General features: G+C 45.3%; 1 protein-coding gene across 2 annotated transcripts in view; it reads right to left on the bottom strand.

Annotated features, from left to right (window-relative positions):
- The window catches only part of TBXAS1 (thromboxane A synthase 1), a 157,787-nt gene extending 130,951 nt beyond the window's left edge, over positions 1–26,836 (bottom strand). For both annotated transcript variants that reach the window (XM_036123789.2, XM_036065169.2), the window contains exons 1-2: positions 26,703–26,836; positions 17,895–18,146 (exon numbers count right to left, since the gene is read on the bottom strand). In XM_036123789.2, the coding sequence (XP_035979682.1) occupies positions 17,895–17,983 (89 nt within the window). In that variant the 5' untranslated portion in view covers positions 17,984–18,146; positions 26,703–26,836. The remainder of the gene's footprint in view (positions 1–17,894; positions 18,147–26,702) is intronic.
- Between the last annotated feature and the right edge of the window lie 214 nt (positions 26,837–27,050).

Genomic DNA, 27,050 nt, shown 5'->3' with positions numbered 1-27,050 from the left:
CCTGCCTCCTGCACCTTACTATCTCTTGTATAATTACTGCCTCCTGCCCTAGCCTTGGCTCATCCTGGCCGTTCTTAGCTCATCATTTGTACTAGCCATTTGTTGCTGTGTAACAAATCACTCCAAAACCTAAGTGGCTTAAAACAACAAATATTTATTATCTCACACAGACTCTGTGTGACCGTCAAGAATCTGGGAGCGGGCTCCCCCAGTGGCGTTGGCTCAGGGTCTCCCATTAGGTTACAGTCAAGCTGTCCACTGAGGCAGCAGTGGTCTAAGGCTTGCCTGGGCCTGGAGAATCTGCTTCCGTGCTCACTTATGTAGCTGTTGGCAGGCTTCACCACACGGGCCTCTCTGTAGGGCTCTTCAATGGGACATCTGACTCCCCCCTAAACAAGCAGTCTAAGGGAGGAAGGGAGAGCCCAAGATAGCAGCCTCAATCTTTTACAACCTAATCTGGAAAGTGATAGATCGTCACCTCGGCTGTATTTTATTGGTCACATGGCTGACCCTGATACAGTGGGGGAGAGGACTATGCAAGGCTTTGAAAACTGGGGGAACAGGGATTTCCATTAGGGGCCATATTGGGAGCTGGCTACCACATCTGCCCTTGCCCCAGTGTGAGCCAGTTTAATTAAGGTATATCCTTCTTCCAAAGTTTCACCTTGGGTTTTTCAAGCTGGTTACTGTGCTTGTAAAGGCTGTCTGTAAGCTGTTCCTTCCTATGATGAGGTACTGAAACAAGATTTGGTTGTTCTATTCTTCATTCCATAAAGATGTAGTTAGTATTGCCTCTGTGCTGGGCACTGGGCCAGATGCCCTTGTACCTCACCAAGAGAATACATAGGACCTTCTTGGTTTTTACTGAAGAGTAAAATCAAGGGAAATTTCCAGCTAAGGAGGATGAAAATGGATGTAGAGCCATCAGAAAGACATGGCTAATGATAGCGAACATCTCCTAAACTCTTGCTATGGGTCAGGCACTGTACCAAATGCTTTGTAAACACTGTGCCCTTTCCTCTCCATCCACATCTTTCTTATGTCCACCATGTAGATGGGGAAACTGAAGCTTAGAGGCTGGCCCCAGGGGCACAGCCCAGGCCTGGTCTGACTGACGGAAGGGCCTGGCCTCCAGCCAGGCCTCTGATGGGTCTGCTCTGGCTCAGCAAGGCCGATGAGAAAAAGGAGACTATAAGAGTCTCCTAGGAACAAAAGAAAAGAAAAGCACCCCAAACTGAAGGATTATAACCACAGAAATGTATTCTCTTGCCATTCTGGAGGCCAGAGTCTGACATCAAGGTGTCAGCAGGGCCATGCTCTCTGAGGCTCTAGAAAAGGACCCTTCCTGCTCTTCCTAGCTTCTGGGGTTGCTGGCAATCCCTAGAGTCCTTGGCTTGCAGCCACGTCCCTCCAACCCTGCCTCCGTTGTCACATGGCATCCCCTCTGTGTGTCTGTGACCTCAGATCATCTTTGCTTTGCCTGTGTCTGCCTCCAGTATCCCTCTTCTTATAAGCATGTCACTCATGGATTAGGGCCCACTGGAATCCACTGTGACCTCATCTGAACTTGCTTGCATCTGCAAAGACCCTATTTCCAACTAAGGCCACATGCTGAGGTCCCCGGTGGACATGAATTTTGGGGGGACACTACTCAACCCAGGGCAAAGACCATCAGAGCTGTGAGGAGCCCTGAAAAAAAACCTGAAGGGAGTAACCCGGTATGTGTGGATTGGTGGGGAGGGGTCTTCCTGGCCACTCTGGGGACAGAAAAGAGGAGACAGAAAGAAACTGACCCTAATGAAAGAAGACGCTAATTCAAAAACAATTTTTTCCCAGCTCATTCTGAATGCTAGGCTTTGTTGTTTGCCTGCTGGGGTGTGGGGGCTCTTTTGGTAGTTTTTTAAAGATTTGTTTATTTATTAGAGAGAGAGAGACAGAGAGGATGTAAGTGGGGGGAGGGGCAGAGGGAAAGGGGAAGCAGACTCCCTGCTGAGCAGGGAGCCCCATGCAGCTGATCTCATGACATTGAGATCATGACCTGAGCCGAAACCAACTGTCCGATGCTTAACCAACTGAGCCACCCAGGCACCCTGGCTCTTTTCGTATTTATCATTATGTGAACTCATCTATGTTTAGTTGTTTTATTCAGCACGCCCGGTTTATAGGGAAAAAGGAAATGAAATCTTGTGGCTGCTTTTGGATTGCAAGAGCAGGCCCCTGTTCAGATCTGCCAGCAACTTTGTAGAAGACAGTGTACACAAGTATATGACAGGGAGGAGCATGGAAGTGAGTTAAAAGTCTCTTTTTGTTTTTGAAAACCTAAGTGAAATTCACCCTGTGTAACAGGCCCCGTGATACTGGGATACGCCCTTTCATCTTATAACCACCAGCCAGCACCAAAGGGTAGTTTCTTGAAGGGCAAGAGATAATCCTAAAACATATATATATTTTTAATAACACAGTAGGCCTTAGCACCCATGAGAATATTTAAAACAATTCTGGAGCTATTTATGTTTTCAGCCATAGCCATTTCTTGGCATAACAGCATCCATAAATTTACTGCCCAGTGTAGAACAATAAATTTATCCTGAACAATCCAGCTCACAATCTACAAGGATGTCCCCTGGTTGTAATATATTTCAGGATAGGGTGGACACACTTGGTTTTCTGCTCTCAGGCTTTTTCGGGTCTTCTGGACTTCAGCAATGCCTCCCTTCCATCCTGCTTTTCCAGACAGGAGTTGGGTCCTCGAGGAGTCAGCTACTCCCTTTCCCGCCTCATCGATGTCCTGAATCAATATTTGCTCTTCTCAGAGTATGCTCCAGTACTGTCATCAGTCAGCCCCTGGCCTCCATTGCTTATTCAGCTAGAAATTCCCGGGCACATCCCCGGGCTCAGTTCAGGTCCACCTGAGCTCCTCCCCTGAGCTCGTGACCCCATGTTAGTACTCTTGGTGCTCACTCGTCACCCCACAGCCAAGACCTGCTGAGATCCTCCTTGTCAGTGTCTCAGCTGCCAAATTCCCCATCAATGTCTGTTCTTTTTTTCAGCGATCACTGTTTTCATTTACAGTAAAAATCCAGGTGTCTAATAGCTTTAAGGTTTTGTTTGTTGGTTCTTTGTTTGTTTATATTTTTGTTTTTATTTTGTTTTGTCATTCATGGCCTCTTTCTGCTTTGCAAGAGATCAGAACCCAGATGTGAAATCTTGGAGCATATGGTAGATTGAATCATTGCTTGCAATTCTTCATGCCCTCCCTGTATCAAAATTCTACATCATCGCCCTTTATTTGATGACTTTCAAGTACCTCCCATTATGGTGGGTGGAGTCTTCTCTTCCCTACCCCCATCCCATGAATGTTACACTTGGGCATGTCACTTGCCTTGTCCAAAGAAATATGGGCAGAAGTGACGTTAAACCACTTCCAGGCTGAGGCCTCAAGAGACATTATTTCCTCTGGTATCTTTTGCATTTTTGTGATCTGTCAGGAATAGAGCTTTTTCCCCAAGTATCCTCTTCAGCCTGGGCCCCATTACAAATACATATGAAGCAGATCTGAACCCCATCCACAGCCTAGAGTAGAGCTACCCCCGCAAACCCACAGACTGTGAGAAAAATAAATAACATTGTTTGCCAATGAGTTTAGGGTGATTTGTTACACAACATTGCAGCAGTAGCTAATACAGGTCAATTCACTTGACTTCTCTGCACATTCATTTCCTCATCTGTAAAATGAGGCCATTGGATTATAATCAAGATACTCTACCTCTTTTCTACACCTACGCTACTGAGGTCTCTGGAACACACCCAACAGTAATAGAGCTTAAACATACCAGAGTCAAATATTACAAATCACTAAAGAAAGAGAAGGATGGGGAGATGTTAATTCCATTTAGGAGTGGCCTCGGAGAGAGTCATTTCAGTGGGGCTGAAGGGTAAATGGGAGATGAGAATGTAAGAAAGTGAGGGATCCCCTTTCTGACCTCTTGGCTGGAAAGAGAAGGATGAGTGAAATGGCAGCTGAGTGGAGCACACAGACAAAGAAGAGGTGGTTAGTCGATTAGTTGGTGGGCTGGCTGGCTTATGTGGATGTTTTAAGATGAGAGGGATTAGGGGCGCCTGGGTGGCTCAGTCGTTGAGCGTCTGCCTTCGGCTCAGGTCATAATCCCAGGGTCCTGGTATTGAGCCCCGCATTGGGCTCCCTGCTCAGCGGGAAGCCTGCTTCTCCCTCTCCCACTCCCCCTGCTTGTGTTCCTGCTCTCGCTGTCTCTGTCTCTGTCAAATAAATAAATAAAATCTTTAAAAAAAAAAAAAGATGAGAGGGATTAGAATCTTCAAAGGAATATTTATGCTGTCATAGTGAAGGAGTAATGGAGGTAAGGGCTGAGACAGGAGTATGCAGGAAACGAAAGGTCTGGTCTATGAGAGAGAGTAGAGGAAGCCTTCCCGGGATTTATGTACTGATTTGATATGCCTCATTTACACTTCCAGTTCTCAAACCCATGGGCGAGGAATGTGTCAACCAATGAAACAGTGACCAAATGGCAAAGAGAATTGTGCAGTTACGGTTCAAATTGGAGGAGAAATGTAAATTTTGTCATAGGAAAATTTTACATTTTTCTGGAAAGTGAATTGGGTTTAAAGTGTGATTTATAAAGCACTTTTCAAGAAATAGATTTTCCTTTCTTCTTAAACACCTACAACTAAGAGGTACACACTGCCATCAATAGGCTAATAATAATATATGTGGATATAAGATTTATCAATCACAATGTACTCCTACTCCCTTTTAAGGAGACAAGAGAAGGTTGTTTCTGTCTCTACTTTATCATTGGAAACTGAAGCTCAGGAAGGCAGCTGACATCTCAGACCTTCTTGAAGGAGAAGTCCATCTCCTCTCCATTGCCTTCCTTCCCAGTTGCTTCTAAGCCTGCTGCATTTTCTGGCTCCTGTCCCCACCACTCCATCAGTGGCCATCTCCAACAGCACCTAAGACTTCTTAGTCACTAAATCCAACAAGTATTTTGCAACCTCATCATATAAGCCCAAGATTATTCAAAACAAGGCCACTTGTTTGAAATACAGCTCTCCTCACTTTTCACTTCAGTGCATTCCTGAAGAGCATGGGACAATTCCAAATGGTGTTAAAATTAATTAATAATGACTGAGCTTGAAAACAAAATCGTGAGCTATCTCACCCAGATCTACATAATTATTGTTGAGTATAAGCCTGCAGCGATCAGATAATAACTAGCTATCACTTATCGAACGTTACTGAGACTGGCCAGTCTACTCCATGTCTTAACTCATTGACTCTTCCAAACACACTAGGAGGCAAGCATGGTTACTGTCCCTAGTTTATAAATGGGGACACTGAGATGCAGAGACCTGACCAACTTGCTTAAGTTTGCAAGGCTAGCCAGGGTTTGAATCCAGGCAATCTGGTTCCAAAGCTCACGCTCTGGACCATTGCACAAGTGCAGAAAGGCAGCCAAAAGTGAAGTGAGTTTTAGTGAGTTTTCAAAGACGGTGTTGAAGAACCGACACACTGCTCAAGTGCTTGAGGGTCCTTGGCTTTCCCAGATGGGTGCCGCGGTCACCTTTGCACGGTGATTTTGTTTAGCAACCCTTCCCTTATCAATAGTGCAGAGATGAACTTCACCCACACCCCAGGCTCGCCTGAATTATAAAGAGAGAATGTTTTACCAAGATCCAGAGTTCAGGTCAATGACATTTTGTTATATAACAAATGAGAGTGGTAGCTGGTTGCAGTGGTACGCAGCCAGAAATGAATGGAAATTCTCTGTGATAATATTCCTGACAGCAAAGAACAACTAGCATGTATTGGGAGTCCCCATATGCCAAACCCATGCCACACAGAATTCTATATATATTATCTCCCAATTCAGTTTGGCTCAACAAGAAATTGAGTGCCTATTTACCCAATAGAAGTGTACTAAGTGACCCAGGCACAATGCTGGGCACTTGAGATGGAAGGTGTGTAAGGCCAAGTCCTGCCTTTGGGGAGCTCACCTTAGATAAGTGGAAAGAAAGCGAGAGAAGGGACCAGATGCAGCGGGGCCAGGAGCACAGGGAATGCAGAGGCTCTCACCTGAACCAAGGTGGGGAGGGTACCCCAATAGAGGGAAGGAAATGGGTGGTACACAGCATGGAGTCTGGAAGGAACTGTGAGCACCAGAGAGGAGAGTGTCAGGCGAGAAGCAATGGGAGCTGAACATGCAGAGGGGGAAGGGACCAGGTCAGAGAGGGGGCTGGGGTGGTGGCAGGCCAGGGAGACTTCATTCCCTAGGTGGGAGGGCACCATGGAAGGGTTTTCTGCAGAACAATGGTGAGCTCCTGTGGTGTGATTCTGGCTACAGAGTTGCAGGACAAAGTTGAGGGACACAGGCAGGAGGCAGGGAAACCAGTTGGGAGGCCATTTCCAGCCAAGGGATGCTCTTGAAATCCTGGCCTACAGTAGTAAAAGAGCAGAGAGGGAGGAAAGAACAATTCAAAGACCACTTAGGAAACAAGACTGGCAAGAATGCGGATGGGCTGGCCGTTAGGGGTAAGTGAGAGCTGGCCTAGGTGGCCAGGTGGCAAGGTGCCATATGCCGAGAGGCAGGGACTCTCAGCCCTCTCTTATTAATGAGGAAACTAGCAAGGATGGAGCAACTTTTTCTGGTGGAAAAAGTGTATCTGTCCTAAACTGTAAAGGCCTAGCTGATTTCCATGGTACCATATTTCTCCTGAGAATTTCCCAGTTACCTTCCTTTATCATCCCTTTTGTCATGAGATGATGCTCCCAATTTTGGTCACTCTCTGTTTACGAGTAGAGTTCAAACCCCGAAATGTATAAACTGACTATGCTTTACAATGCTTATAGCCTGGGTTCCCCAGATGCCTATTGATTTGCAAAGGTAGGAAGGGGGCACATGAGATATTTTCAACATTTCAAAGAGTCTAATGTAAATCGTGCAGTTACTGACAATAAAATGGTGCAGGTTAACGAAAATGTCAAGTTTCTTTGCTTTGGAGTGGAATTATAACTTGGTACGCTAATGCTGGTTATCTCATTGATCAGCTATTCTCATTGGCAGAACTTCTATCATTGTCTTAGAATGATTAAAATGGGAAAATCAATCAATCATTACTTAAATATGCATTGTTATTTAGACAATGGGACCTATGGGGAAATAATATAAACAGTGGACGTTGGTAAAGAGTTTAGATAGCATTGCTTCAAACTGTGGGGATTAGTGTTCAATAGAACAGTGAAAGAGGAGGTGTTTGTCCTTTGATGCCTCTCTTCTGAGGGCTGGATGCCTCCTGTCCCCCTACACTATTGTCAGGGTACCCCACTCAGACCCCAAGAGCTCTATGATGCCCCATATGTCACCTCTACATGGCTGTGTCCTGTATTCTGTCCTATCCTCTGCTTTCGCTTCAGAGCCCTGCTCTTCAATTTCTCGTGTGACAATTACTTTATCTATCTGCATTCATGAGACTGTGAGCCACTGCACATCAATGAGGGAGAACCAGCACACTGCCTTGAAAACCTTCAGCATTCAATGAGCGTGTGAACTAAGAAGTCATTTATTTACTCTTTCAGTGAGCCATGTGCAAGGCATTCTGCTAGGTGTTGGGAACACATGGCCACTAGCGTGCAAGCAAGTCAGAGGGAGATTGATCCTGCCATCCCCGGTGCTCACATGCCCACACGTGCATCTCTGTGACCTGAGGCATGGTGACGGTCATTAACGTTTATTGAGCAGCTACTGTGCACAAGGCACTCACTGGCTTAAGATTCAGCCCTGCGCTCAGGGGCTTAGAGTCAGGCTAGGAAGATAGGACACATGCATACACAATAAGATAATACGGTAAATGCCAAGATGGCTATAGACACAGGGGGGCGCTACGGAAGTTCAAGGTGGGCAGGGCTCCTGAGGGCTGGCTTGGTTAAGGTCACCTTCAAGAAGAATGACATTTGGCACGGTTTGGAAGGATGGCTAGGATTTAAGCAGAGAGAGGAGGACATTCAGACAGCAGGGACTGATGAGTGAACAAGAGTAGAGAGAAGAACGGGCATATTATGTGCAGGCAGGAGGGAAATGTGGGGGAGGATTTGAGGGCACCTTTGGGTTGACATGTGGGGGCAGAGGCTGGTTTTCGTGCACAGCACTGGCTCTCCCCAGGGTGTCTATGAGGGGTGCTCAGAAAAGAGGGTTTTGGTTGAAGCCACTATTTGTTGAGGTTGATTTTGCATTCAGGGCATCTCTGACACCTTTTTTCCAGACACTTTTGAGCAAAGAAAGGGCTGTCCTCCTTCTGGGACCATGTTCAGGAATTGCTGTCTGTTAAGGTGAAACCTAAGACATACCTTTGCAAGGACATATGGAAGTTGAGGATGGCCCGGCAGTGTGGCCCCGTGCCAGACTCTGCCAGGAGACCAAAGACAGCCAAGAGCCCAGGGCTCCGGCATCTCCCCACTCAGCCAACACTCCACCCCAGAGAAATTGTGCAACATCACATATTTCTGGCAAACCAGGAATGAGGTGGCTCTTAATAACGGAAGCACCAATGCACAGCAGCATGAACAACTGTCCCCTGTTCCTTCTCTCCCCAAAGTTCTGTCCCCATGTTCAGATATACATTATACATATAAATCCCTGCAATACTGCTCAGGTTCCTAAAGACAGGACACTTACCCTCAGTGGCAAATGGCAGCCTATGAAGATGGCTGTTATTATGCATCCAGGGGTGGAGGGAAGGGTTCATTCAGTAACTTTATTTCTGGAAGAGCCACTGTTCTCCCAGGGCAAGCAGCACCAAGCATATACTCAAGCACCCCAGTAAGGCGCTAACATTAATCTGATTATTTGCTTTGTCTATAGAATGAATGAGATTCTTCTTTCATCTCTGCCCAAAGAGTAGATGCTACAAGAAGTCTGAACTCCTCGCAAGATAAGAGGAAGTATGACCACAAGTATTAAGATGATTGCTGTTGTTTTCTTTAAAACAAAACAAACCAAAAAGCTAAGAACAATGCATATGCCCCATGAGTGTGGCCCCTCCACAGAATCCCCGGGCTTCCTGGTTCAAAAACCTCTCGAGTGAACAACAAGAAGCCTTATTGTTTTATAATCACACTTTATTTTGAGTCAAAAATAATATTGCCCAATCTAATCACTTACCCGCCAAAATTTGGACTGTTTTAAAAAAATCAATCCATTCTCAAAAAGATAACAATTGGTTGCCTTGAGGCTGTCAAAAGACTGCTTCTAGACACCAAGAACCACTCCTAAAGAAAAGTGCTAAGCAGGTGTTTTCTGATAGCTGCGTATCTGCAGCAAAGGTTTAGCCTATCAGGAAAATGCCTCTGAGGGTCATAAAATTCATTTGGCTATCTAAGTTCTGGTGCGTATGCTAAAATAATCAGTCACGTTACTTTATAGTCACGCCTCGTACTCTCGTTCTGGAAAATCAATAAAGTGAGGGGAAGGCTAGGGATATTGTGTATAACTATTTAAAAGAGAGAATACAAAAAAATAATATTCTGTGAAAATGGTCCTTGAGGAAGCACAGACCTAGTTTTCCTAAGCAGGTTCAATTTTATCTCCAAGCTCATCACTGAGTTATTAAACCAAAGTGCCCATCATATCCTAAACAAAAAGTACAAAAAATTAAAAAGGGAAATAGCACGCATCCTTCTCTAGACGCTCTGGGGCACTGGAAATTGTCCATGGCCTTTAAGATGTATTTCTAAAATGTGTCCATTATTCACACCCTTAATGTTTTGTTCCACCAAATGTTACAAACCCTGACATTGTGACACTTCCTCCCTCGGAATTTTCTCCCTCCTTTCCTCTGCCACGTAAATTCTTCCTTATATTTCCCGCCCCAGCCCCAGACCCTTCTGCTTCCCAAAGCCACCTCTGATAAGCTGGCGACCCAGAAAGTCTGAGGAGCGATGGCCGGAAGGCAAGAATAGAGTCGTTCAGGAAGCCATAATGAGGCCCCAAAAGGCTGCTTTGTGAGAGTGTTTCCCGGCTCCTGGGACACTGTCTCCTCTCCCCTGGCACTACTGCTGAGGATGAGTAGGGTGTCTGGGCAGAAGAGGGAGCAGTTCCTAGTGGACCACTTGAATTTCATCTGACTTGCTTTTCACCAGCAGTGGCTGGTTCCGTACAGACTGGCCCCTGCACAGAGTCTAGATCCAGAAGGCACTCAGTGGTCACATGGGCCAAGCACCCACACCATGCAGGAAGTGCTTTGGTGGCATTCCTGGTGGATGTGGAGGGATGCTCACCACCTCCCAGGGCGGAATTCCTGCCATTGTCAGACAGCTGGGGTTATTCGTTTACTTCAATGTTGAACTGGAACCAGCCTGCACATTGGCCCTCCTTTACCCTCTAGGCTCCACACCCTCTGTGCCCTGAAGTAACCATCATCAACCCTGGAGCCTCAAAGCTTGCAAAAGGATCTTCCGCATGTTTTATTCCTCTGTTCAGCAGCCCCTCTGTTTCCACCAGGCTACGCAGCTGCCTGACCACCACCAACACGTCTGACCACTCTTTTCAAGGGAATGTCTCAGCTGGTTGAGATCGCCCTTCTCACTACGTCCATACGCTGCATTTCTTAATCCAGTAAGCTCAGGAAAAACTGGGTTAAATGAAGTTAAACAGATTTCTTTACTGCAGAACATTATGGACCTTTGATATGCTATTTATTTCTAAGAAGGCTTGCCTTCTACTTAATGTCCCAAACACTTTTAGGAACAGAACTTGGGAAATGGTGGCCAAACTGATCTTCAAATACCCTCATTCTGCAGCTAGATACCTCTCCCTCTCCTTCTGATTATACCAGGGAACACCTATGTGGCTTCCTTGCTCTGACAAACTCAAGATGTCTCAGCTGGGCTCTATACCAGCCCAGTGGTGTTTGCTTTTTTTTTTTTTTTTTTTTGCTTATTGAGGTATGACTGACAAAATGAAAATTGTATATATTTAATGTATACAACTTGGGGTGTTTGAGATAAGTATACCTTGTATAATGATTACCACAATTAAGCTAACTAACATATCCATCACCTCACATAGTTACCATTTGTGGGGGTGAGAACACTTAAGATTACCCTCTTAGCAAATTTCACATATTCGACATTATTACTAACTACAGTTACCATGCTGTACATTAGATCTCTAGAACTTGTTCATCTTATAACTGAAGGTTTGTATCCTCTGACCAACATCTCCCCAGGCCCCCCACTCTCCAGCCCCTGGCAACCACCATTCTACTCGCTACTTCCATGAGTCAACTCTTTAGATTCCACATCTATGTGAGATCATGCCATATTTGTCTTTCTGTGCCTGGCTTATTTCATGTAGCATAATGGCCTCCAAGTTCATCCACGTTCTCATAAATGGTGGGTTTCCTTCTTTTTTTAAAGCTGAATAATATAGTATTGTCCATATAGACCCACAATTTATCCATTCATGGACAATAACATTTAAATTGTTTCCATCTTTTGGCTATTGTGGATAATGCTGCAACAAACACAGGAGTGCAGATGTCCTTTCAAGATGCTGATTTCATTTCCTTTGGATATATACTCAGGAGTGGGAGTGCTGGATCATGTGGTAGTTCTATTTTTAGTTTTTTGAGGAACTTCCCTACTATTTTCATAGTGGCTGCACCAGTGTATGTTCCTACCAACAGTGCATGAGAGCTCCCTTTTCTCCATATCCTTGCCAACTCTTGTCATCTCTTGTCTTCTTGATGATCATCATCCTAACAAGTGTGAGGTGATTGCTCTTGGCTTGGCTTTGCATTCCCGTGATAATTAGTGATGTTAATCACTTTTTCCTATACCTGTTAACCATTAGTATGTCTTCCCTGAAAAAACGTCTCTTGGAGCACCTGGGTGGCTCAGTCGTTGTCTGCCTTTGGCTCAGGTCATGATCCCAGGCTCCTGGGATCGAGCCCTGCATCGGGCTCCCTGCTCCACGGGAAGCCTGCTTCTCCCTCTCCCATTCCCCCTGCTTGTGTTCCCTCTCTCGCTGTGTCTCTCTCTCTGTCAAATAAATAAATAAAATCTTTAAAAAAAAAAAAAAAGTCTCTTGCATTCCTTTGCCCATTTTTTGACCGGGTTATTTTGGTTTGGTTTTGTTGCCATTGAGTTGTGTGAGTTTCTTATATATTTTGGATATTAAGCCTTTCTAAGATATACTGTTTGCAAATATTTTCACCCATTCTGTAGGTTGTCTTTTCATTTTGTTGATTGTTTTCCTTGTTGTGCAAAAGCTTTCTAGTTGGATGTGGTCTTACTTGTTTATTTCTGCTTTTGTTGCTTGTGCTTTTAGTATCATATCCAAAAAAATCATTGCCAAGACCAATATCAAAAGGCTATCCCCTATGTTTTCTTTTAGGAGTGTTACAGTGTCAGGTATTACATTTAAGTTGTTAATCCATTTTGAGCTATTTTTTGCATATGATATAAGATAAGGGTCCAGTTTCATTCTTTTGCATGTTATTATCCACTTTCCCCAACATTGTTTATTGAAGAGACTATCCATTTTTCATTGTGTTTTTGGTTCCTTTGTCAAAAATTAATTGACCATATATGCATGAGTTTATTTCTGGATGTTTTATTCTATTCCATTGGTCTATATGTCTGTTTTTATGCCAGAACCATACTATTTTGACTACTATAGCTTTGTCATATAGTTTGAAATCCAGAAGTGTGATGCTTCCAGCTTTGTTCTTCTTTCTCAAGATTGCTTTTGTGGCTCCATAAAAATGTCAGGATTTTTTTCCTATTTCTATGGAAAATGCTATTGGAATTTTGATAGGGATTACATTGAATCTATAGATTACTCTGGGTTGCAAGGACATTTTAACAATATTAATTCTTCTGATCCATGAACACAGGCTATCTTTCCATTTATTCGTATCTTTTTCAGTTTCTTTCATCAATGTCATAATTTTCAGTGTACAGATCTTTTACCTGCATGGTTAAATTTATTCCTAAGTATTTTATTCTTTTTGATGCTGTTGTAACTGGGATTGTTTTATTTCTTTTCACATAGTTTGTTCCTGGTATAAAGCAATGTAACTGATTTTTGTATGTTTGATTTCATATTCTGCAACTTTATGGAATTCATTTATTAGCTCTAGCAGCTTTTTAATGGAGTCTTTAGCATTTTCTATACACAAGATCATGTCATCTACAAACAGTTTTACTTTCTTCTTTCCAATTTGGATGCCTATTATTTCTTTTTCTTGCCTAATTGCTCTGGCTAAGACTTCTGGCTTTATATTGAATAGCAGTGGTGAGAGTGGGCATCCTTGTCTTATTCTGATCCTAGAGAAAAAGTTTTCATCTTTTCACTGTCAAGTATAAAGTTATCTGTGGGCTTGTCATATACAGTCTTTATCATATTGAGTTATATTCCTTTTATATCTAATCCATTGAGAATTTTTATCAGGAAAGGAAGTTGAATTTTGTCAAGTGCTTTTTCTGCATCTATTGAGATGATTATATAGTTTTTTGCTCCATTCTATTAGTGCGGTGTATCATGTTGAGTGATTGGTGGATATTAAGCCTTCCTTGCCTCCCAGAGAGCAATGGTTTCTTTTGAATATAGTTTAGGACTAGATTATCTAGATTGCTAGACATGGTCTGGGCTTAGAATTAGTCCTCCCATACATAAAGCAAGCTCTCTGAGAAAGACACTTCCAGGTACAGTGATTTTCATTATAGTCATAAGTCTTAATAATCACCAATAACACTTTATTGGTCTTAACCAATCTTAGCCTGGTCTTAGAATGAGACTTGATCAGAGCCCTAAAGCAGCCTGATTCCTATTTTAACAACCAGTTGATTCTTACCCTCTGAGTCTTAGGCTCCTGACCTTTAAATGCAGCCTGGCATTAAAAGCCCTTGCATCTTTCCAAGATAGCAGTTCTCAACTTCCAGTGTATTCATATATTTACCTTCTTTGACTGTTTAGCTACTTAATGGAGTACTTTTTGCACTGCCTCATTAGCCAAGAAGTTCTCCCATTACTCCAAATTCCCCTTGTACATTCTACTCTATTGGTAGAAATAATGAGATTATAGTCCTAAAAATGCCACACCCAAAGCATAAAACTGGTTTCCTCTTCACTAGTAGAGAAGAGCAATTTCCCCCTCTTTTTAATAAAGTTTCTCTCTTTTTTTATTTTGTATTTTTTGCTCAGTAATTCATACTCATGAAAGAAATGTGGAAGCTGTTGAAAGACTAAAAAAAGAAATAAAATCATCCGTAATCCCACCAAGGAAGAAAAACCACTGTTAATATTTGGGCCACTTCCTTATACTCTTTTAAAGAATCAAGCAATCTTTGCCAACGGGAATCCAGCTGCCAAGTATTAGGTGTGCTTGAAAGTTTAAATACACTAGAAGTTAAGGTTGCCTCTAGCAATATTGAGTTCATACAACTTATTTCTTGTATATCAAGTCTCTTCCAGAAGTAAGACTTTCAAACAATTTTACCCAGAAAAATGAGCTTTGAAAATGTCTTGCCATGTGTGTTAATCACCTTTGTATGTGCTCCACGTACTTCTGGCTAATATGTTCTATATGCCTGCTCCATCTCCAGCCCCGGTGGAGCAGCTCTGATCTCCTGATACCCCATCAACGGTAGATTTAAATAAGTGTTGTTGAAAATTGTGTCAAATGCACCTTGAGGAAAACTATTGCAAGATGCTATGCCTATTTTATAACGGTCTCTTTTTAAATGAAACTGACTCTTTTGTCTTCTTTCCAAATTCACATATACACGTCATAATTCAGAAGCCTTTATTGAGTACACGTCATGGTCTCTTCTACAACGTGGCTGGGGCGACAGAAACAGCAAGCCTGCAACAATTTAAAAAGGGGTCACCGAGTTGGTACAAACTGAAAACACAACAGGCTTTCAGGAAAAGGGGTGACTCGAGTAGGCACAACTGTTAAGATCTGTACTGATCTGTGAGGGGTAAGAGAAGAACCAGCAAGAAAAATACCAGCAGAGATCAGAGGCTGGAATTAGCCTTCAGCTAACATTTACTATGCACCAATGCCACATGCTGGGCATTGGGAGGGTGGGGGCTTGGTGAGAGATATGATAAAAGCAGCACTGAGTGGGGGCTCGTAAGTGCCCTAGACAAACAGGAGAAGCTTCCATGAGGAGATGCCCCTGAGCTGAGCACTGAAGGAAAGAGAAGAGGAAGGGAATTGCAAGCATGGAAGGGCAAAGAAAGGACGCATGCAGCAACATGACCACTTTGAGAACAGGATATGGGGGAAGGATGGGGGAGAGGAGTCTGCCGAAAGAGGCAGGAGCCAAACCCTAAGTCCTGGGTGCTGGGCTGATGAATGTGTACTTCTCACCTTTACCCCCATTAAACCAAATGCTAGAAGGACATCTGTGCCATGGATAGAGATTTCTGGAATTGCCATGAGACATGAGACTTCACCCCTCCCTGGCAGGAACTCTCAGGCCAGTTGAGGAGGCAAGAAGCAGTCCTCCTAATTTTACTTTCTCAGAGTTTAGGCTCTCCATGACAATCTTACCTGGCCCAATGGCCAAGATGACTCTCAAAGGAAAGACAAAGGAATTTGAATGGTGAGGACATGCCGCCCTCCACAGTTTCTTCTTAGGAGAAAGATGGCTATGGGGATCTGTCCACCTCCAGCTTTCCCTGAGCACCCCTCTCTCTCCCACAAGTCCTCTCAAAAGAATGAAGCAGGAGGGGAGGCCCAACCTCATTCAAGCAGGAGTCTGTTGCTCAGAGGCTACCTAGAGCCTTGCCTGGAAGAGGAGGGTTGAGAGCCCGAGAATGGTTACCTTGAGCTGGATCAAGGGATAGACCCAGGAGCTCCAGAGCCACGGCCACAGCCACCGTCTTCTGCTGCCTGCTCTCCTTCAGCATGGTTCCCTCCAGATACCATGCTTACCCCAGAGCCTCCATGTATCCCCCTGCCTTGGGCATCTGATCCCGACCTCCTGTTTCCTGACCTTGTACCAGAGAGCCTCCACTCCATGCCTGGCATACATTAACAGATCAACAAATATTTTTGAGATAACAAATGGAAGTCAGCTTTCACTTCCTATTTACCACCTCTGCTTCATGCCTTTATCTAATCTCTGTGTCTTTGACCCAGGTTATTAATATGGCCCTGGGAGTGGATTACAGATGCACAGCTGCCTTGCTGAATGGTGCGGTGTTATTGTCGGCTACTTCCTGATCTACACTGATTATAACCATCCAATCAGGACACATGCCCCTTTCCACAACCAGAGCAACATTAGCGTATGTCATTCATTCATTCGTTCATCAAACATTTATCGAGGCCATGCTATAAGTCAGGCACTGGGCTGGGAGCTGAGAACACAGAAATGAAAAAAAAACAAAACAAAGACAGAAACGTGTAGAGAAGTGTCTAATACCAACATTAATGCTGTGAAACGGTCTGGAGGATTCAGGTGGGACACGCTTTGAGAACCATGGTCAGAGCATAGCTATCAATGGGAAAATAGATTCATAACCATATGAAGAAATTTAAAATATACCTGAAGCACTAAAGACTTATTTTCCTCTGCAGTTAGCTTACATAGATGGCAGTTAATGATAGTGGCTGCCATCTACTGAGCACCTACTATGTGTAGGCACTGTGGTGTGTACATCCCTGAGCATAGGAACACTTTGAGATGGGTGAATGGGGTGGGGCAGGGAAGAGAGCTACTCGTGGCTCCTGGTTTTGTATATGGCTGGTTTCAAGGCAAGATAAGCTATACTGAGAAAAGTTCAAAAGATAATTAAACCAGTTAAAAAGCAAAAACAGCAATGGGACTGAAGCTGAGTTTCAGAGCCAATTTCCAAGAAGTCATTTCATCATCATAGAACATCAAACGTGAACTCCATTTTCAGCTATGCAAATTCCAAAAGAATAATACCTCACATTTGCATAATGCTTGATGCTTTTCAAAGTGCTTTCCCAGTTATTAATCTAGGGGAGGATTTATTACCACCGGAAACATAAATTGAAATTCTGTTCAAACTCGAGTTCTCCATTAATTTTTCCACTTTCCCCTCAAAAACTGGAGCCAACATAAATCCAGGTGCTTTGGATCGAGTGGGTGACTATAGTAAGTTTAACCAGCCAGGTGAATATGCATAAATGGAGCATCTTGTGGGTCCTTCCATCTACAGACACAGGCCTTGGGCAGAGCCAAACTTTGAAAAGCCTCCTGTGGAATTAACCAGATAACAGGGAGCTACTCTCAGTTCAAATCTGACATCCTTTCAAGGTCTCATGCACTCTGTTCATCAGAATCCATTCCTTTCTATCAAATAGCAGAAATCTAGGAAATTAGTTCCACCACTTTGTCCTTAAACCTACAGAAATCCCTGCCAGTGGCCTCCTGCAAAGGGGCCCACGATGCCAGACAGCTCCTACGTCCTTCTTGTTTTTAATGTCATATGAACCAAGAGGCTGAATCCACAGTACATCCACCACGGGGAGCGGATCTCAGAAAAGCGAGGTGAGAAGATACTACACGTACGAGGAAATAACTTCTCCCCAAACCTTTCCAATATTTTTCTTTTTCCATCTTTCAAACTTAATTATGTGTAGCGTTCTCAGTCACTGAATCACCAGCCTTTCCTGACACCTCGATCTCATGCATTTTAGCAAAAGATTAACCTGGCTGTTTGCTTTTAATTCTGAAGCTGTGTTAATACTCAACTCCCTCTAGATTAGAAGAGAAGAAAAACACACTCCCACATCCCCCACCCTGGCTCCAGCAAAGCTCCAGGGCTGCTGTTACCGACAATGTCACGGTCATGGGAACTTGCTGGCTGACTTACCATTTCAGGAAGGCCAAGAGGATCACTGAGAGGGCCACTGTCAGCATGGGGCCATTCACTTCCAGTTTGAGAAACCCCAAGACTTCCATTGTTCCTCAGAGTCTCTAGAAGGGCGATCCTCCAGAGGAAAGAGGGAGGCTGATCCCCCTGCTGTTACAGGGACCACGATCCGCAGATGGAAGAAGGATCAGGCAACCAAGACCACGACACGTCAAGTGGGTCCCCAAAATGTGCTCTGCGTCAGAGTGTCTCCTTATAAAGAGGAAGGAAGGGAGGGAAAAAACACAGGGTTTCAACGTAAGGCGATGAATCAGCAACTTTATTTTCTTGAGGATTGCACTGTCAATAAACATTTATGTTACCTCCCCAGGGAATTAGCAGAAGGACGGGTCCCATGTCTGCTGAGGCACTAAATAGTTGCAACCATAGATTTCTACTCCAACCAGTTGTCTTTGGAGAAAGACTCCCCTTCAAAAAAAAATAAATTCATAACTCAATGAAGATATGGGGTCCGGAGACTCTGAATGTCCCAGAAAAAATTGGGGTCAGATACCAGCCTGATGGAAAATGCTGGTGGCATTGAGGACACCCATCCCACAAAGTTCATTGGTTCCTGGGGTCTGAGGGCTCCTTGGTAACTGGCTGATGGAACAGACCAAAGATCTTGCCTTGCATCAGCATTCTCATCATGGGTTGAAGGATTTCTCCCATGTCTAAAAGTGCATCCGCAGGCTCATGCATGGGTCCTTTGTTCCAGCTCTGAGCTTATCTGACTGAAGTAGACTGAATCATTTTTTGCTTATTAGCGTATTACACTTTTAGTAATAGGAAGGATGTATCAGAGAGTGAGTCATTCACTCATCATGATATTCATCCATTCATGCAATATATATGGGGGACCAGGCTCTGTGCTGAGTTGACAGTGTCTGAAAAATAGAAGTTGTACCAGGCTTTGGGAAAATGTCTCGGGGGAGAGAAGGACAATAAACAGGTAGACAAATAAATAAGTAATTGCAAGTTGAGAGACGTACTGTGAAGGTCACGGACACAGGGCTAGGACTAAGAACTGGGGAGACCCACTAAGGGAGTGTAGCAGGGGAAATATGTCTGGAAAGGGAAAGCTTGAAGCTGAGATTCTCTGTTGAAGAGGAGTCCATCATGTAAAGAGCCATGGGCAAAAAGGGTGACACAGACAGAGGCTCTAAGGTGGGAAAGAATTCCCATGGTGGGAACTGGAAAGAGGCCAGTCCTACTGGAGTAGAGCGGACCAGCTTGGGGAGGCCTCTCTTCCCTAAGAGAGGGATACCATCACCAGAGACTAGACAGCACAAAACCACAATGAGAGGCGTGGGCTTCATTTTACGTGCCACTTAGGGTTTTAACATGCTCGTATTTATGCTTGGTAAAAGCATTCTGGCTGTGTGTGGAGAATTTGTTGGAAAGGAGCAAGAGGAAGAGCAGGGATGCCACTTAGAAGACTATTCATTTGTCCCAAGATGAGCCTGCTCGGATGGAGCAGGGATGGAAGTAGAAGGAAATAGATGAATTTGAACGATATTTAGGAGTAGACCGCAGAATTTCCCAGTGGATGGGATGTGACAGGGAAGGGGAAGGAGGAAACAAGTCTGACTCCTGGGCTCCTGACTTGAGCTGTGGGTTGATGTATAGAGGTGACATTTATTGAGATGAGGAAGATGGGGTATTGGTGGGAAAAATCAAGAGTTCAGTTTGGGTCCTGTTTAGTCTGAAATGCCTGGGAGACATCTGAGTGGAACTGTCAAGTTGGAGAGGGATCTTGGCTGAAAACATAAATAATAATTAATAACAACAATGCCATTAATGGAGTACTAACTACGGGCCAATTACTATTCTAAAGGCATTGATATGTGTTAACTCATTCAATCCTCATAAACAACACTATGTGGCCAAGCTTTATAGTAACCCCCTTTTATAAAAGAAACTCAGACATGGGATGTATGATTCCAAAGTCCATTTTCCTAATCAATAGGTTATATTAAAATATGGACGGCATCAATATACAAATGGTATTTAAATCCAGAGGAAGAGATGAACCACAGCCACAAATAGGATAGCAAACCACACAAGGACCAAGTACCTTCTCAATACTTCCCTTTTCTCTGACCATCTGCCCTGCCTCCCTGTTTTTCATTCCTACTTAGGTGCCCCCAACAGCTGCACCCCAAGTGCCCCACACTCCAGCCCAGCCCTTTTGGATGTCCCCTCCCTTCTCCATATTCTGTATCTCCCCTGTCCCATGCGACCAGGACTGTGCTGAGATGGTAAGGGATCTGTGTATTCCCTGCTTACAAAACAGAGCTATGCTTCATCAAGGGTCATCTGAAATACAATGCTTTCAATCACAGGAGCCACAGGATGGGGCCTGGGGGCAGAGCTACCAGGTGGGGAGGAAGCAAATCATCATGGCCACGGATTCAGAAAGTTGGAAGGACCTCAGCTATTACTAAGGCCGGTGGACGTATCAGAGAGATGCTCATGAAAAAAACTTTTTTTTTTTTTTAAAGACTCCAAGGTGAAATAAATACAAGAAAATGCTGGTGTAAGCATCGATAAGTAAGCTTATTTCCTGAAAGACCCCTCGGAGACTTGAACTTGCTAATGTGCGTTGTGAAGCTCAGAGAGTGGCATGCAGAGAGCAGCATCGTATTTGACCACAGAATTCTTGTTAAGGGTCATTTATGAACACATCCCAGATGTAGTGTTCTTAGGAATGTGCTTTGAGAAATGTTGACTGAACCCAACTCTGATTTACAGAGGAGGGAATAAAAACCCAGAAAGGGAAAGTGACTGGTACAAAGTCCCACTGCTGCCTAGTGATAGAACCTGGGTCTCCCATCTCCCGCCTCAGGCTCTTCATCTAGAACACGCTCCTCATGTCGCTGCCTGTGCCTGGCACAGGCCTGCCCTGTTCACAGAGCACCTCTGAATGTTAGCGGCCAGTTCTGAGAGGTCTGACTTCCTTGAGGGGTTGCCAGCTCCCCAAGTGACTGAGTTCACTCATACATTCCTCTGACTAATATTTTTGGAGCCCTTTCTATGTGATTTGTGATTTGGAGGAGCTGCGAATGCTGTGGAGAGATCATCACACCCTTCCCACACTAGCATCAAAGCAGAGATAACACTCAGTGAGTTGTAGAGAGTAAATTAACCAAGATGGAGTGGGAGGGTCAGATATGAAAGATATTAAGGATTTTTATCAGGGAGTAACATGATTAGGAATGTATCACAATCTTGAAATCTATGATGCAATATAGGGACATTTTGGGGTTTTTCCACAATGGAGGACAGACTGTCGCCATGATGTTTATCATAATTAAACATCAGGCTTTTACTCTCTGAATATTTTCTTTTTTTTAAAGATTTTATTTATAATTTAGAGAGAGAGGGAGCACACAAGCATGGGGAGAGGCAGAGGGAGAGGCAGAAGCAGACTCCCCGCTGAGCTGGGAGCCCGACGTGGGGCTCGATCCCAGGACCTGGAGATCATGACCTGAGCCGAAGGCAGACGCTTAACCATCTGAGCCACCCAGGCGCCCCTGAATATTTTCTTTTCAAAAAACCAAATTTTTAGAACTTTATAACAAACATTCTATAATTCCAACTCCCAGAGATAAACTCTGTCAACAAACTAGCATATATCCTCTCACATTCTTTTCTTTGCAAATACAAATGTAGTAGGTATATTCTCAGTTTTTATAAAAACAAGATCATCCTACCCATGCCCTTCCACAACCGGTCTTTTTCACTTACTGTAGCGTGCATATCCTTCTACGCCACACCTAGAGAGGTACGTCATTGGCTTCCTAGAATCCCATGGTACAGATGTGTTGTGACCCATTTAGCCTGTCCTTCACCGGATGGCATCTGAATTGCTTCCAAGCGTTCCCATCCACAAATGAGGCTGCAGTGAACATCCTTGTACATATCACTATGGCCTTGGGGAAGGACATCCCAAGTGAAAGTCTTAGAAATGGGAGTGGGGCACCCAAAGATATGCACTCCAAAAAGGCTGGTGGGTGCTTCCATCCCTAAAGGCAGTTTCAGTTTTCCCTCCCTCGAGCTATGTGTCGAGGTGCCCACTTACCCCACCTGGTAGGACACCCCACAGAGCTTTGCTCCTTCTGTCTCAACCCACCCCAAGTCCATCCCTTTTTTCTCCTACATCCAGGCAGATACCTCCCCCAGACTTGAGTCAACTGTTTTGACTTAAGTCTTGTGTTTCTTTTTAAAGCTTTCACTCCATAAATTCTGTGGTATTTCCTCCATGTTCTCTGTGTTTAAAAACTGCCTATGCAGACGTCTAAGTGGTGCCTTCCTTCTCTGCTGAAGGCTCCCAGCTGGCCTGCCCGAAGCCTGATGTCTCAGGGAGGTTTGAGGCACTGGGCACATTCTCCCTGCCAAGTAGGGCCCCAAGTGAAAGGACAATGGGGCTTACCCAGCACCACAGAAGTTCAGAGAACATTTACACAGAACCTCCTTTCAGCCTAGAGCAACCCTGAGGAGTAGGTGAGCAGGACCTTTCATTCCTGGGCTCTGAGAGGAGGAAGCTGGAGCTCAGAGATGTAACATGACAAAAATCATGCATTAATAATTTCCGGAAGCCAGGCTCAGGCCCCAATCTTCTGGTTTGAAACCTAGTGTTTTCCCCATTAAATCTAAAGTCACATTTTGGCTTAAAAATGCATAGTTCACCAAGCCAGCCCATGGTTGTGATACACTTTATCTTTAGGTTTCCCCCCTGGGGCACAGAGTTGCTATAGTTAGGGAAGATGGAGGGATGGTGTTGGCCTGTGAGCTGCTTTTATCTCTTTGCAGAAGATACTAGGGCCTCTTTTGGAAGGGGAAAACAACAAGCTCCTCAACACCATCCAATATCTTAAGAGATTCTCTGTCCACTTTCTGAGACTGAGGTCAGATGATGAGGGCTCGTCCATTCCTTCAACAAACGTTTATTGAACAATTGCTAAGCCCTAAGCACCAGGGATTGAATCCCAACGTATAAGACCTAGGTCTCGCCACCAACACACTCTCCTCCGAGGATAGGGAAGCAGAAATGTAAGAACCTAAGTGCCCTCAGTGTGATAGGTACCATGACAACAAATATGTACAGGGCACAGAGGGAGCAAAAACAGGAGGGAGAGGATTGGTAAAAAGTTTGAACAGATGACACGTGAGCTTAGACTGGACAGATGATGTCACTGAGCAGATGAGAATGGGACAGATGTGCTTAGCCGAGAGAACACAGTTCACTCTTGCTCCAAGGCATCAGAAGCTGGCAGGAAGAAGGGAGAATGGGCAGATACTCAGAGGCCAGGTCATGCAAGCCATTGTGGGCCATGCCAAAAAGTTTAAACATTATTCTAGGATCCATGGGAAGCCAGAGGAGGACCTAAATTGAGCAATAACATGATTAGATTTGCTTTTAGAAATTTCCCTCAGGAGACAGATTGGATGGGTCAGACCTGAGATGGGGAGACCAGTGAAGAGGTTGCTTGGCCATCTAAACAAGAGATTATGGCCTGAATAAAGCCATAGAGCTGGAAATGGGGAAGAGAAGACTGCGCTTTGGGATTACTGGGAAGGCAGGATCAACCGTATTTGGTCATTGATTGAGTATGGGAATGAAGAAGAAGGGTTGTTGAGGATAACGCCCCAATCTCTAGCTCCACTGATTGAGCCCATGTGTGCTATGCACCACAAGAAGGACTTGGGAGGAGGAATGAGTATCGGAGAATTAGTGCGGCTTGGGGTGAGCATGCTGAGCCCCTAGTGGCCATACAGGTGAAGGTCCTTAGAAGGCAGCCAGGTCAGGAGAGAAATCTGAAGCGGGGAAGTCTTTTGGTTTTGAGAGCCATTTGTATATGGAGGGGGTGACGCCATAGGATAAACTGGCCACAGAGAAAAAGTGGAGTGTTTAAAAGCGGGTCATGGGAAGAACACCAAGAACAGCAGCTTTGGGGGAAGAGGGGACATGGGGGCGGCGAGGGGGGGTGGGTGGGTTGTGCCAAATGGAGCTTAAAAAGAAATTGAGGAGGAATGGTCTGAGAGAGCAGGAAAACCCGCAGAGGGACCCTATGTTCCTGCATGAGGATGCAGCTTTTTGTTTTCAAATGACCTGGCTCCCTTAGCTCTCTAGCTTGGGAATTACTTAACCCCTCCGAGCAGCAGTCTGTCATCTGTGATGTGGGGATAGCGGTACGCACTTCACAAGGTTGTTGTAAGAAAAACAGGGTGCCCATGTGGCTGCTTAGCAGAGCTCTTGACACCCAGTAAACACTCGGGTATGCGGTCTGGGAATGTTTTCACCGAAGCCACAGGAGAACACTTGTAAGGAGCAGGAAGCGGCCAAGGGTGTGAATGCTGCCGAAAGGTCAAGTGAGGTGGTTACCGAAGCATCCTTGGATTCGGCACGTGGGTCATTATGGCCACCCCCAGAATGGCTGTGGCGGAGCGGTGAGCGTGGAGAGGCAGAACCAGGGAAAAGGAGGTTTGGAACGGGCTGATTCAGCCTTCTCCGTCATCTCTCCGGCCCCTTGGCTGAGAGGTGGGAGAAGATGCAGGCTTGCACTGGCTAGAGCAGACTCTCCCGGTGCCGCTCCAGGGGGACCCACCTCCCGCATTCAGAGATGTGTGGGGGACAGCAACCATCTGGGTGTGTCCCCCTCCCGCGATGGGGACAGAACTCTCTCCTCTCTTCAAGGTTGCTATGGAGACATGGAGGGGTTCGTGACCAGTTTTCAGGTCTATGTCACATCTTGACTTTGTACTGGTTGTGAGGGCAGGGACCGTGTTTTATATATCATTACACCACCGCCCCGTCTGTCACACTGCGATCTCATATGCTCGCTCGGCTCTAATTAACATCCATGAGCCAGTCACTCCCAGATCTATTCTCCCCAGCCCAGTTCTCATTCCTGAGGGTCAGACGTATATCCAGCGGCCTGCTGCTTCTCTTCTCACGGGTAGCCCACGGATGCTAACGGACTCAAAACGTCTAAAACTGGACTCATGGTCACAGCCTCCTTCCTCCATTAAACTCTTCACCCTCGTCCCGTGTTCCCCGTGTCAGTAAATCATGCCTCCTTCCACTCAGCTCCCAAGTCAGAAACTGGGGCTCATCCTTGACTCTTCCTTCTCTCCTAGCCCCCCACCGCCCGCACGTCCAGTTAATCACCAAGCCCTGTTGTTTCCACCTGTGAAGTCTCTCTCATTCCGGTCACTACTCCCTTTATCCATTTTTTTTTTTAAGATTCATTTATTTGAGAGAGAGAGAGCGAGCAGTGGGAGGGCAGAGGGAGAGGGAGAGAGAGAATCCTCAAGCAGACTCCCCACTGATGGCAGAGTCCCAGGCGGGGCTTGATCCCAGGACACTGAGATCATGACCTGAGCCAAAATCAAAAGTCAGCCGCTTATCCGACTGAGCCACCCAGGCGCCCTATCTGTTCATTCTTACATTCATTTCCCTGGCTCGGTGAACGCACCGGCAGCTAGCCGGCATTAGGCAATGGGAATGCGTTGGTGCGGCAAACAAGCTAGGTCTCCGATCTCATAGAGCTTGTATCTAGAGAGGGATCCACCCCAGTCGCAGCTCTTTGATCGCCCACTAGACTGCAGTAGTCTTCTCAGGGGCACCATGCCTCTCGTTCATCCATCAGCATTTATTTGTCGAGTCTGCACGAGCTGCCTGTCACCGTGCTGGGTATGCCCGAAGAGCGTAAAGGCCAGCGTGACTGGGAGGCATCGAGCAAGGGGCAATGGAAGGCTGGCTGATGTAGGAGGCTAGCTAGCAGTCAGAACACCTAAGATCTGCTGGGCCCTGTAAAAAATGTACTCTTTCTTTCCAAAAGGAACAGGGAGCCATTGAAGGAAAGGCTTCAAGCAGGGAAGTGACATAATGCTATTCGGGCCGACTCTTCCCATCTGGTTTCACTATTAAAATGAGTGTGGAGCTCATCAGATGACAGTCTAACATCCACAGGTCACCAGATGCCCCAGTCACACAGTGGGGGCCCTGAAGCCGGGCTACCATTCAGACCGTGACTGTGCCTTTCATCAGAAGGCGGGAGATGCACTTGACCATAGGCTGCTCTTGATATTGCTAATCAGACATGACCCACCCTATGTCCTTCACATCTCAGCTTCTCTATCAATTTATGTCACCCATGATCTCAGCTTGTCAGATGTTAGCACTTTCTAAATTATCATCGAATCTCTCTCTCCTGGCACGCCACGTGGCTGAATGTGGCTACATGTTGATGGTTTCGCAGTGCTCTGTCTGTGAACGTGGAGAGTCAGCAGATGGCTTGACTGCCTTAAGGCGAGCCTTGGAGCTTCCAGGCAAGCCAGTGCCCAGATGCGCCATTTTCCACCTCTTATCCCTGGAGGTGGGGCAGGCCTTGTGGAGGCAGAATGCATGCCCAGCAAGCAGAATCCAGAATCCAGAGTTTGACAGCCAACCGCAATGGTATTCGGGGCAAGTCAGTACTGTGAAGTCCCCATACGGAGGAAAGAGGGCACTGGGACATATGCACGGGCCTAATAATGGGGATCCCAAAGCAAAAGATAATCAGAAGTTTGGGCAACAGTGCTTTCAAGGAAATACATACATGAGCTAGTTGTAGGAGCCCAGGCCCCAGAATAGCAATACAGAAATAAGATCTGAGTCCTGGTGGGGGTGGGGATGGAAAGAGAATGGATCAAATAGGGACTGTAACAAGGAGCCCCTGCATCTCAAGGGCTTAACACTACAGAATTCTATTTCTCACTCACCGGACAGTCCAAATGTGGGCTTTCAGTAGGTAGCCTTCCACGCAGTGATCTGGGGAATCAGGCTCCTTTAGTTTTGGGGCCCCGCCATCCACTCCCCTGCAGATGCCTCTGCTGGATCATCCTGCAGCCAGCTGGTGAAGGGGAAAAGGAAAAAGAAAGGGCGTTAGGAAGGTTTTTACAGGTCAGGCCTGGGAGTGGCATGTTTATCAGCCATCCTGATACCCTTGGCCAGAATTCAGACGCGGCCACACCTACCTGCAGAGGAGGCTGGAAATGGAGAAAAAGAAGTCTGGCGAGCACATAGCATTCCTGCCACAGGTAGGTCCCATCTTGGGTATGTTCTCAGTC

Source organism: Halichoerus grypus, chromosome 12 (genome assembly GCF_964656455.1).
Source record: "Halichoerus grypus chromosome 12, mHalGry1.hap1.1, whole genome shotgun sequence".
Taxonomy (NCBI): domain Eukaryota; kingdom Metazoa; phylum Chordata; class Mammalia; order Carnivora; family Phocidae; genus Halichoerus; species Halichoerus grypus.
This window is presented reverse-complemented; position numbering and strand designations above follow the sequence as displayed.